The 12,001-nt window shown below is 38.8% G+C and overlaps 3 protein-coding genes across 7 annotated transcripts; 2 read left to right on the plus strand and 1 right to left on the minus strand.

Annotated features, from left to right (window-relative positions):
- Positions 1 to 1,438: 1,438 nt before the first annotated feature.
- natd1 (protein NATD1) lies at positions 1,439 to 3,643 on the plus strand. Its single transcript, XM_056751932.1, has 3 exons — positions 1,439 to 1,682; positions 2,307 to 2,425; positions 2,525 to 3,643. Exons 1-3 carry the CDS (start codon positions 1,511 to 1,513, stop codon positions 2,639 to 2,641), a joined length of 408 nt encoding a protein of 135 aa, XP_056607910.1. The 5' UTR covers positions 1,439 to 1,510; the 3' UTR covers positions 2,642 to 3,643.
- Positions 3,644 to 4,796: 1,153 nt separating this feature from the next.
- On the plus strand, positions 4,797 to 7,340 carry tmem11 (transmembrane protein 11). 3 transcript variants are annotated; one of them, XM_056751928.1, is made up of 2 exons: positions 4,797 to 4,872; positions 6,218 to 7,340. In XM_056751928.1, the coding sequence occupies exon 2, from the start codon at positions 6,225 to 6,227 to the stop codon at positions 6,732 to 6,734; it is 510 nt and encodes a 169-aa protein (XP_056607906.1). In that variant the 5' UTR covers positions 4,797 to 4,872; positions 6,218 to 6,224; the 3' UTR covers positions 6,735 to 7,340. The 3 variants fall into 3 exon arrangements, with proteins under 3 accessions (XP_056607906.1, XP_056607904.1, XP_056607903.1); XM_056751926.1 differs by lacking the exon at positions 4,797 to 4,872 and adding an exon at positions 5,304 to 5,386; XM_056751925.1 differs by lacking the exon at positions 4,797 to 4,872 and adding an exon at positions 5,324 to 5,419.
- Positions 7,341 to 8,474: 1,134 nt separating this feature from the next.
- Positions 8,475 to 11,749, minus strand: dhrs7b (dehydrogenase/reductase (SDR family) member 7B). 3 transcript variants are annotated; one of them, XM_056751908.1, is made up of 7 exons: positions 11,672 to 11,749; positions 10,916 to 11,073; positions 10,695 to 10,810; positions 10,375 to 10,585; positions 10,208 to 10,300; positions 9,933 to 10,085; positions 8,475 to 9,800 (listed from the first exon to the last, which is right to left on the minus strand). In XM_056751908.1, the coding sequence occupies exons 2-7, from the start codon at positions 11,067 to 11,069 to the stop codon at positions 9,595 to 9,597; spliced, it is 933 nt and encodes a 310-aa protein (XP_056607886.1). In that variant the 5' UTR covers positions 11,070 to 11,073; positions 11,672 to 11,749; the 3' UTR covers positions 8,475 to 9,594. The 3 variants fall into 3 exon arrangements, with proteins under 3 accessions (XP_056607886.1, XP_056607887.1, XP_056607885.1); XM_056751909.1 differs by lacking the exon at positions 11,672 to 11,749 and adding an exon at positions 11,246 to 11,661; XM_056751907.1 differs by lacking the exon at positions 11,672 to 11,749 and adding an exon at positions 11,153 to 11,661.
- Between the last annotated feature and the right edge of the window lie 252 nt (positions 11,750 to 12,001).

Below are 12,001 nucleotides of genomic sequence, written 5' to 3' on the forward strand. Positions count from 1 at the left end.
CAATTTTGTTTTAAACACAAACTTACCTATTTCTTATTTGCATGTTTTTCTTTCATGAAACAAGACTTAATATCTTATGTCACTTTTCTTGTTATGTTAGTGTCAAATATAAATATAAAACTAAACAAAGGTTCTTAGAAATAATGTCATTTTGTGCAGTGTTGCCGTGCTAATAATGCCAGTCTCTTCTTGCTCATTTTGAATCTCTAAAGTCAAAGTTTATTTATTTTTAACTCAAATTGAAAACAGTAATAATAGGAAAGTAATTAAGTATACAGTAAGTTACTAGCAAACCTGCTTCAAAACTACAGAAAAGTTTTACAGTGTATATACTACATAAAAACAAAACAATTATTGCCCTGCCATAAACATATTTTGTTAAATTAGGCTTGACAGGGACAATCATCTCTCTGATGTAGTTAATTTCTGAGCGAAACTATATTTTTTTAACAAGCCCTGGTAACACCTTTACTCAAGAAACCAACAATCGACCCCTTAGTGGTCAACAATTACAGAACAATCTCACACCTGCCTTCCCAAGGCCCTCAAAAGGGTATTATTTAACCAATTCTCTCATAGCACAACCTTTTGGACATTCAACAACCCGAATTCAAGAAAGGACATTCTACGTAGACCGCTCACCTGTCTGTCGTCGAAAACCTATGTCATCTGTCGTTATTCTGCTTGATCTGCATTTGACACTGTGAACCACCAGATCCTGTCGACTCTCCAAACTGGGCATCTCTAGAACTAATTTGACTCTTATCTCACAGGCAGATCTTTTAAGACAGGTGTCTCCAACCTTTTAGTAAGCAAGGGCTACCTGAAGTGATAAAATGGGCTACTTGTTGGAAATAATGAGAAAATACATTCAAACTTTAAACTCTGTGATGTGTAATGTGGTGCATTACCATCTACCAACTGGTAAACTTTGTTTAGCAGCCCTGTCGCCATTGATTATTAAAATTTTCCACTCTTCACGTTTCTGGTCCTCATCTCTTTTTTTAAGATTTGTTTTTGGCATTTTGCTTTTAACTGTACAGCTTAGTGTTAGAGAGGAATGGAGCGAAACTATACTTAATTGTATAGTTAAGGTTCTACAAAAGGCTTTGCAAAAATATAAATGAGCTTCTTAAACAACCATGTTTCTCATATCTATTGTCTATAATTAAATTAATCTGATAACACAAAATAATATAGTATAGTATATTAAGTATTTTTAATGTAATCACAATTTACTTTTTGCTAGGTGCCCCCATGGAACTCTGAAAAAGGTTTTTGTAACAGTTCATCAAGTAGAAATGGGCTGTAAAAAAGGGAAAAAATGTCAGTAACCCTTCATCTCCACCTGGCGGCCAAACGTAACACGCGCGTTTAAAGAGACCGCGCGTGTCAAAACAACAACTATTTTCTCATTGGCCTGCGATGGGCACGTGACTCCACAGCTGATTTCCGTGGATGGCGTGTTTTCGTAGGATCCGATGTACGTTCTCACCCCTCCGATGCATGAATGCACTTTTCGTCGCGCTCGAACCAGCCGTGGTACACTGACACACTGCTTCCCCTGTTAGCAGACGCACACGTCATGGCCCAGGCTACACAGATGAACGTCCTCGACATTACAACGCCCCTCAGAGTGGAGCACGACAAGAAAAGACGACAATTCAGCATCAGACTGAACGGTAAGCAATGCGTCAGATAATGAGATGGTGGTCGCGGGAGGGGGAGACAAACCCAACCAACGAACGACCGCCTTCTAAATGTGTCTATTGTGTTTATTTGCGTCGATGGAAATGATACACTGTTGCCATGTATTGGGAATTATCTCGTTATTCACGTAGATATTGTAACGTGTTATGAAAACAGTGTTTCTTGCATCTCCCACCAGCTCTCTCTTGAGCTTCCAGTGTTGAAGTAACTAACGTTAACCCTTTACCCTTTGATGTTAACATGCTCTTCATAAGTAGGCTGTGCTGCGATTTTACTTTTTATTGTTGTGCACGAAGACGCAATGTTTGCATTCACATCCACAGTTTGAACATTTAAGTTTTTATTTGTTTATTTTTTCCTAGATGATTCAGAAACTAAGTTGCTAGCCTGCTCGCTAGCCATCCTTTCCAAGCATCGTTTTACTTCCTGTTCCACTACAGTCGTAGATTTGTATCTAAAGAAAACAAAGTCGATACTTTTAATGTTAGTCAAAAACATTCCTATTTCCATGTCGAGATGAGCAGATGTTTAGTATTTTTGGGAAGTCCATTTTTTTTGAGGGTGACATTCTAATGTCAATTATATTTGGTCTGAAGGTTCCCATGACAAGGCTGTGCTGCTCTATGAATACGTGGGGAAGAAGACTGTGGATCTACAGCACACTGAGGTTCCTGAAGCATACAGAGGAAGAGAGATTGCCAAACACTTAGCCAAGGTTGTCGAAAGTTACTCTTTCAGAACAGTGTGAACCTGTTTAAAACAGTGACACAGTTATTGTTCACATCTGAATTTGGTTTGTGTTTGTCGTTTCTAGGCCGCGATGGATTTTGTAGTAGAGGAGGACCTGAAAGCTCACTTGACCTGCTGGTACATCCAAAAATTTGTCAAGGAAAATCCCCACCCCCATTACTTGGAGCACGTGCTCCATTGAAAGGATTACAGAAATGAGGACAGGAAGTGACCTTCTCTCAATTCAAGGATGATTTGGGATTGGGTGGGATGGGTAATAGTTGGTTGAGGGAGCACCCCTGACATGTCTGACTGGTCTTGAAAACTCCACTAAAAAGAGATTTATTGTTGTCTGTGATCCAGAGTGAATGAGATTTAAGAACAGAAAATTTCTGAAGCTATACAATGAGTTTTAAAACCCTGTTCACCTCATGGACATGGAGAAAAGTGTGGAGTATGAGATGAGCCAGAGATTCTGTCTCCCAGTAATTTACAGGGTTTTTGGACTTTCAAGCCAATTCATAGAAGTGAAAGCATAGCACCCATTATGAACTCGCATTATCAACTGTTTGATATGGTCATAGGGGTGTCATTGGACTCCATATGAATGTCGTATGCCTTCAGGTTTAGTGGTGCTTATAAGAAAGATACACATGTACTTGTGTTCCCACACGCACACCCAGGCTCTCAGACCATTCAAAGTGCACATCCAGCCTAGCATAGAGACAGCACATTCTGCCATCCCAATAATAAGAAACAGCTGTTTTATTCTGTGCATGTTTTAGGCTTACTTTGTGCTTCTGCATGTGTCTTGTATACTATGGCCAGTGAGGAACTCCGACTCAGCCAATAAGACAATCGCCCACTCCTATGATACGCAGGGCTGAACCTCTCAGGATGCATACTTTATGATAACAATAACGCACCTCTACCTAGAGGATTCTGTTACATGTGATTGTGTATGTGTGATAGAGATACATTAAATGAGTGAATGTATTATTGTAACTTCCAGAATTCCCAGGGGTCTATCAATGTCAGACCAACATCAATGAGCAGAGGTCATCTTTAATAGAACAAATTACTCTGCTGTGTGACCTTGGAAGTTTATTATGTAACACAAACTAAAGATGGAATTCATCAATTTTTACACTCTTATGTATTCTTAAAGTTACTCTTAATGGTTTTGAATAAAAAAATAATGATTTAAAAATGTTCTGCTTATTTGCATTCATGAATATGAAGTAATTAGTATATCAGTTTGTTTTCACAAAATGATATGTTTTCACAAAACAAAACAAAAAATTCACGAAACAATGTGAAATACAACATTTTCTTTTACATACAAGTTGATGTACCAAAAGACACAGCATGGCATATCAACCAAAGCAAGCCTCAAACTATAATTTCTCATTCTATAATAGTTATTACTGTAATTTAATTTATGTGACAGTTCATATTCATTTTTTTGTATTAACTTGTCCAACAACACATTTAAAAATGTGTAAACCGTATAACTCTTATCATGTTCCCAAATTATTGGAATAAAACCATTATAGACAAGCGTAGTCAGATAATAAACAAACACTGTCTTTAATGGTTGCATTCCAATAACAGTGTGTGTCACAGAACAAATCTGTGTTATTATTTTTCTCCGTGATCCAATTTCTATCATCAGTTTTTAAAAGCAATAAGGAATGAAGTGCCTCTGGAATCGGGATTATCACAAATGTTGTGTTCTTCCAGCACAAAGACTTGGCACACTGGATTAGGTTCAATGCCCATAAAGACCGACACTTGCTCTGTGAAATAAAAATTCCTCTCAGGTATTAGGTGTAGTTTTGACAAGCCTGGTTGGCTGGACAGGGGGAAATCACATATCCTGTCTGGGCATTTTTTTTCTAGTAATATTGCCAATTTCATACATAATTTAGATTTTTTTCTATAATTTGATTCTATCATTGTTTAATAGACAATATAAAATAAATATGTGATATTTAATTATTTGAACTGTCAGAAGGACATTTTTGTAGGGGCCCCAGCCCTGCTTTGAAGTATCCTACTTCTCTGCTAATTTGATATCAGTCTCTTCTGCCTAATAATATATTCTGCAATAATATTTGATGTTAGAATTTATTATCAATCATTTAAATATACAGTACAGATTTTTTACTTTTGCAGTTATTAAGTGCACAATTTTAACCTAGTCAGTAGATAACACTCTTATGTCCTTTTAGCTCACTCTAAATACAAATGCATCGAATTCACACATCAGATTTAAAGCTTACATGTTATGCAATGCGTTGCTACTTGGGGAGACAGAGAGCGTAACCTACACGTGTACCGAGGACCGTATAGTTGTTATAACAGCGTTCTCGCCCCTTGTGCACTAGCTGTGTGAACTCGTTGCCTGATCAAGAACAGACCACATTATGGGTGAGTGCCTTCTAGCTTAAACTGGAAAATAAAGTTTACGTCAACAATTAAAATGTATTACAATACAAACCTTTACGTCATTTTAAAAGAGAGCTTTTCTTAGTGTCGTTAGTGCATAAAATCTGGGAATGAAATGTCCTACTGACAGCCCCACAGTGTTGTCCTTGCATTCGATTGGCCATCGCTTGTTATAAAAACGCTCATATACTATGCAGCTGAAACCATAATCACAATGAAAACCTGTATTCATCCATATTTCTAACCGCTGATTTAAACACAAGAAAGCAAATAATAATGTAGTTAAACATTCTGATAGGGTCCTTAACCGAGTTGACTCATGGGATCAGTAGTCTCGTAGATATGCTGCGAGGCTTTCACGTCAATTAACAACGCAGGGCTAATAGAACTACATTATCCATGATGACGTTCGCGAGTTTTGCGTCAATTCTAGTCAGTTGCTTTTCAAGATGGCGTCGCTGGGAAGGAGGCGCGGTGTCCCAGTCAGCAGGGAGAGGTCAGCTACTTTAAAACCTGTGATTATTTATCAGTACGTTACACGAAACGTTAAGTCGAAAAGTACATTTGAGTCTTATTTACTGTTGTTAAAATCTCGCGTTGTTACGGGATTTTTGCCGCTGGGAAACACTGAAAAATATTGTCTGAACACATCTCATGTGATGTTTTGATTAGCTTACTGGCTCTGGGATCTCTCAAATAACTAGCCCCAAAATACCTTAAAATTCCTTCGTGTGTTGTTAACATTTAAGATTTCTCAACTTTTAATAAATGTACGTGTGGACTTTACAGTGCGTGTTTGTTATACTTACTGACAAGACAGCCGACGCGTTACAAGCGGGACAGCGATTTTCAAGGAGATGTGTACGTGCAGCTAGCAGGCTCTCGACGTATAAGTTTCTACAGTTACTGTCGTGCTGTTTTTTTATCGTTCTTATTTAAGATTTGTATTCATTTTTAGTACAACTTTGTTAAGTTCGTTTTTGTACATCCTGCTAAACACCGTGTTAAATATAATTAAAAAAGTCAGACTTCTGCATTTTCGATTAACTTTGTCGAGATAACACACCGTAATTTTCTAAAATGACGATCACCTTAATATTGCAGCTGTAAAGATGCCTTTGTTTTCTTTTTTTTTCACATTTACACTTCAATAAACGTCATTTATATAAGGTGTGTGAAGTCAGGCCTCTGACAGCAGGGTCTGGTTGGCAAATATATTTTTTTTCAGTCCAGCTGAATTGACCATGATTATTATAATTTAGTTGTCAAATTAGTTTCATGCTAAAGCTCCATGACAACATTTAACATTTTTCCTCTGTTACTCAAGGGGAGTGATGGCGGCCACAGAGTGTTACATCGTCCACGAGATCTACAATGGCGAAAATGCTCAGGAGCAATTCGAATACGAGCTGGAGCAGGCTCTGGAGGCTCAGTATCGTTACATAGTGATCGAGCCCACGCGCATCGGGGACGAGACGGCCCGCTGGGTGGCCGTTGGAAACTGCCTGCACAAAACAGCCACACTGGCAGGGGCCGCGTGCCTCCTCACGCCTCTCGCTCTCCCTGTCGAGTACTCCCGTTATGTGGCGCTGCCGGCTGGCGCTCTGAGTCTCGCCTGCGCCACTCTCTACGGCATCTCCTGGCAGTTCGACCCCTGCTGCAAATACCAAGTGGAGTACGACAGTCAGAAGCTCTCGCGGCTGCCACTGCACACGCTCACCTCCTCCACGCCAGTGGTTCTAGTTCGACGCGACGACGTGCACAGAAAGAGACTGCACAACACGATAGCGTTGGCGGCCCTGGCGTACTGCGCCAAGAAGATCTATGAACTGTACGCTGTATGAGCTCGATGGCACACTCACACATACGCAGACAGATACTGATGTACGCGTACACACATACACACGAGGCAAGGAGGTGAGAAGCACTACTATACACCCAACACTGGCAGATACACGCATACTCAAACATACACATGAAACAGTATCGTACGGATGGACCGATGGAGAGAGTGATTGGAACAAACGAAAAGAACAAGGGGCAAGACAAAAGCAGCACTCTCTCTGTCACAATTTTTCATCGTTTCACTTTCAACCGGTTAAAGATTGGACAGACAGACTAGATGGACGGATGTTTATGGAGAAGTGTTGGGGGAGCTTATAGTTGCTAGAAGAATGAATCTTCCATTTTTTTCTGTACTTTAAGTGATCTCACCAGTGCACTTGACTCCCCCTTCCCACTCCTTTCCTGCAGACCCTCTCCGACCCCATATCACCTGCCATCCACACGAAGCTTACGCACCTGGCCAGTGACCTGTCGTAATGTGAACGTGTGGTGGACAGACAAACATGTTTTAAGAATGACCTCTCTTTTTTCCCTCTGTGTAGTTTTTCTGTACCCTGCCTTTGGTGCGTCACCTTTTCATTAAACAGTAGGAGATTTAACCTCAATGGCATCTCTGGTGACCTTTATTTCACCCTAAGGGGTGGTGATCTTTTCGTTTTGCTCATGAGACTCATGTTAGATCTCATGCAGTCACTTTTATAGTATTTTATTGCTCAAGGCTTGCTAAAAAGCAAGATCTTCGTTTCTAAAAAGGGTATTGCACATGAAATATTAATTAATTCCCAACTTATTAAATGTATTTTCTGGGATAATAGATTGATTCAATGGCAAATTGGTTATTCACTAAGACTGCATATTTTTTAAATATGTTTATTTGCCATGTTGTTATGATTGCACCCTGGTTTCTGGAGCACACGCATAAGATTAAGTGCCTGAATGATGAATCATCTGTGATACATTAGTTATGGAGTCTTTAAGAATAATTAGTGCTGTAATTATTCAAAAATTTAAAATGCAAGAAAATAACTACATTAACAACAGCATCTGGGGAATGTTATTGATAACCAGGAAAATACATGTCTCGTATTACCTTCAAATGTGTTGACGCAGTCTTAACACGTGCATATCTGAAAGTGACACTGCACCATCAAATGATTCTTAATACAAAGATAATGTTGTCAGATGAGCGAATCAGAATCTACATTTCAGTCCTTGTTTGGATTTTTCTTAATATGAAGCCAATTGTAGAAGAATGTGGAGGTAATGCCTCAAAACAGAATGGATGATTGCACAAATTTCTGTTCTTCTTTGAAGCTGTGTTCCACATAAGAAATGAAACGTTTGTTCAGTAAAAACATGGTTTCAAAAGAGATCAGAATGGAACGTACAGGAAATGTATCTTTATTGAATAGCTTTTCATAACAAGTATCATTCTTTGGGCGGCCTTCTACAGATGTTGGGCGAGTTTCTAAAGGACCTAGGAATTGAATTTTTCTGAAAGAAATAGAGCACTGCAATATACAGTACTTCATGAACTTGGGAGGGTATTAAATCAGCGAGCCTTGAATCAAGCTTATGTTAAATAGTGTCAGCTGAGGATAGACTGTGGAACTACAGTTCCCTTCGTGTAGACAGACTGTTTACATGCCATTTAAATACGGCTGCGGTAGAAATATTTGCAGTTTCCTGAATCAACCTTTTTTGGAGGCAAATCACCTAGGTTTGCATAGCAAAGTCACTATTGTTGATATGAATCGGTTTAATTATATTTACAAAAAAGCAGCTGTTGGATTAACAACACTGAATACTCTTAATGGTTTCATGAAATGATACAATAATCTCACAAACATTGACACTGATAGAAGAATTTAATCCAAAACTGAGGTATTTCCCTCTGCAAAACGAGCAATCAGGAATGGACACCCAGTATTTTATTGGTAGGTTCATGTGTGACACACTTCTTTAAAAATTATTTTGTTATAATTATCATAACTAGATTACTGCTCTTGCAGTATCTGTTTTTATTATTTTATGTAATTGCCATGTTAGATTAAAGGGACAATTCACCCAAAAATACAAATGATACCATCTATTACTCACCTTCGAGTTGTTTCAAATCTGTATAAATATCTTTGTTCCGATGAACACAGAAAGAAATGTGGAAGAATGCTTATAACAAAACATTTCTTGGACCCCATTGACTAGCATAGTCTGAAAAATTACTCCATAATTTTTTGTCCTGTTGAACACAAAATTGCTTTACAATTGCTTCCATTGTTTATCTCAATTGTAAGTCGCTTCGATTAAAGCGTCTGGTAAATGTGAGAAGATATTTGGAAGAATGTACAGCAAACAGTTCAGGGGCACTTTTCACTACCATTGTCAATGGTGAGCAAGAAATGTTTGGTAACAAGCGTTAGTATAAATATATATTTAATCGAACAAAAAAATGTATGCAGGTTTGGAACAACAAGAGTGTGAGTAAATTATTACAGAAATGTTATTTTTGGGTGAACTATCCCTTTAAGGAGCACCAGAGCATAAGGAATGTTTAGTAATAAAAGTCAACATATGGGAAATTCAAATAAAATTGTGATTTGTACGCACAGATTAAAACCATAACAACTGTAGGCAATCAAATGCAACATAAATTGCAAGCTCAATGTGCCATATAGATAGAAAAATAGTTTAGAATATCAGGAAATCGTCACTGCAGAGACCTAAGTATGTAATACATTACTCTCAAGCAAGGACGGATCTTAGCAATTGACAGTGATCCCATCACTGAATAAATATGAAATACAAACACTTTAAGCTCGGATATCTTGGAGTCCGTCTTTTCCCCAATATTGTTTTCACTTATTCTTCTTTAAATTTTTGTTCTTTTTTAGCCCGCGAAGCCATCAGTTTGAAGAAGAGGGTAGGCCAGAGTGCACGAAGATAGATGGCTAAAGTAGGCAGTGGCCCAGCTAATACAACGTCTTTCTGTCTCTGACGGACAGCCTTTAGAATATCATGTGCAATGTCCACGGGATCCCGCCCCTGTTCTGTGGTTTTGTCCATTACTAAAAGCCAAAAGAAAAAAACATTCAATATATATATAGGGAAAAAATTAATGTATTAAATAATATATTTATTTACACTTGAACATAACAATTGATACATATTAAACAACATTTACAACAACATGCTCTGACCTCCATATTTGGAACCGTCCCCTGTGACTGCATTGATGGACAGGTTTGTTTTGATGTAACCAGGGCTGATGACAGACACCTTCAGGCCAAACCTGTCAACCTCAGCCCTCAGACAGTCAAAGTAGGCCTGCGTTGCATGTTTAGATGCTGCATCTTAACAACACATTCAACAATCCAAGCACGTCAGTGACACACATGAATTCTGCACAGCAGCTTAATATAAACCTTTATTCACAACTCTTGTACAAGGTCTATTTGTTTGCGTGTAAACTTACATGCAGATCTATATGGTATGGAGATCTTTCCTTGTACACTGCTGATGACTACAATATGTCCACTGCGCCTATCTACCATAGATGGCAGAATGGCTAGACGGGAAGAGAAAAGGAACTATTATGAAGCGTCATCATTTTCTGTGTCTTTTTGTTTTGTATCCACTTACCTTGAGTGAGAGCAACAGGACCGAAGTAATTGGTCTCCATGACATCTCGCTGAACAGAGACGTGGGTGTCCAAAATGTTGCCACGGTAACTAATGCCTGCATTATTGATGAGGACATCTACATGACCATGGCACTTCAAAATGTCCTCAGCGGCCCTGGCAACCAGAGCTGTGTTGGAGAGGTCAAAGGTGACAGTGCATGGAGCATAAGTCTAAAAAAAGACAAAAATCTAGTTAGGAGACGATATGATGAGCATGTTTATATGGTACATGACCACACATGCATGTCTAGTGTACACAAACAAATGTGAATATCTTCACCCGCATCTTTCCACAAGGTATAGCTGTCAGCTCATCAACAACCTCCTGGAGTCTCTTCTGGTCCCGTCCGCACAGGATTAGCCGGGCTCCTGCAGCGTGGAACAGTCGTGCACATTCTGAAAAAACAACCGATGCACTGTGATGCAAGACAAACAGCCAATGAAATGATATCAAGTCAAATGTCATCGATAAGACGGCATTATTATGAGAGTTTGAGTAACCTTTGCCCAGGCCGGAGCTGGCTCCAGTGATCACAACAACTTTATCCTGCACATTCTGCTTGTGTCTCAGTCTCTGGACCACTTTCAGTAAGATCAGGAGCCCGACCGTCCCGACAGCCACTGATCCCACACATAAACTCAACACACGCTCCATGTGTCTGTACACATATACAAAAAAAATGAAGCAATATTTATGAGATAGTTCACCCAAATAAAAAAATGTCATAATTTACTTACACTTATGTGATAAGAAGATATTTAAGAAACGTCTCATTGGTTTTGTGCCCATTTAATGGGAGTCAACAAACCCAATGTAGTTTGGTTACTAACATTCTTCGTAATATCTTCTTTGTGTTCTGTAGAAGTCAGGTTTGGAGTTCACTTTGACTATGGTTACAAACAATAAACTATATCGAGATACTTTCAGAGGACGTAAAAGAGTACACACGGATACACTAAAGGTAGTCCTTCAAAGGGATAGGGACATTGTAACATTTGTAACATACGAGTTAACATTTTTCGTTCCTCTCGATAGTTCAGAGCACAGCGCAGTCTAATCCACAACTAACTAAAGGACAAGACATGCATTAACACTTCATTTGCCCTTTGCTTCAAATATTTTAAAATACTTCTTGTTAGATTTCTCACATGTCATCAACATTGATTATGAGGACGTTGCATTTACATAAACACATATACATACAAATTGTTCTTGTACAAAACAATACACCAGTGATACCCACACACATTACTCACCGGAAACAGAGGACCCATGTGATGTTTAATGAACATTGAACGCGGAAGCAATGGTTCACGTGGGTTTTGTTGTGATGCGCAACCAGATTCTACTATGACATCATCATCCTGGTCTCGCGGTAACTTGATGTCATGAGCCTATAAGGCTGCGTACGCCTCATTAAGTCGAACACGCCTACAAATCTCACTTAAAATAATAAAAAAGCAAACTGAGGCTCGTGGCCCCCTGGTAAACTGAAAGAGTAATTCAGGGGGGTGTGGCATAGGGCCCAGGGGTTTTTCAATTTAGGAAAAAAATGTTAATATTACATTGTTTTATATTATTATTAA

The sequence above is a fragment of the Triplophysa dalaica genome, chromosome 7, assembly GCF_015846415.1.
Source record: "Triplophysa dalaica isolate WHDGS20190420 chromosome 7, ASM1584641v1, whole genome shotgun sequence".
Classification (NCBI taxonomy): Eukaryota; Metazoa; Chordata; class Actinopteri; order Cypriniformes; family Nemacheilidae; genus Triplophysa; species Triplophysa dalaica.

Coding starts and splice junctions, on each gene's coding strand:
- natd1 (XM_056751932.1), top strand. CDS start 1,511: ATGCACTTTTCGTCGCGCTCGAACCAGCCGTGGTACACTGACACACTG. Junction 1,683..2,306: donor ATTCAGCATCAGACTGAACG/GTAAGCAATGCG, acceptor TTTGGTCTGAAG/GTTCCCATGACAAGGCTGTG. Junction 2,426..2,524: donor TTGCCAAACACTTAGCCAAG/GTTGTCGAAAGT, acceptor TGTCGTTTCTAG/GCCGCGATGGATTTTGTAGT.
- tmem11 (XM_056751925.1), top strand. CDS start 5,340: ATGGCGTCGCTGGGAAGGAGGCGCGGTGTCCCAGTCAGCAGGGAGAGG. Junction 5,420..6,217: donor AAACCTGTGATTATTTATCA/GTACGTTACACG, acceptor CTGTTACTCAAG/GGGAGTGATGGCGGCCACAG.
- dhrs7b (XM_056751908.1), bottom strand. CDS start 11,069: ATGGAGCGTGTGTTGAGTTTATGTGTGGGATCAGTGGCTGTCGGGACG. Junction 10,301..10,374: donor TCCTGTTGCTCTCACTCAAG/GTAAGTGGATAC, acceptor CTTCCCGTCTAG/CCATTCTGCCATCTATGGTA. Junction 9,801..9,932: donor GGACGGTTCCAAATATGGAG/GTCAGAGCATGT, acceptor TTTGGCTTTTAG/TAATGGACAAAACCACAGAA.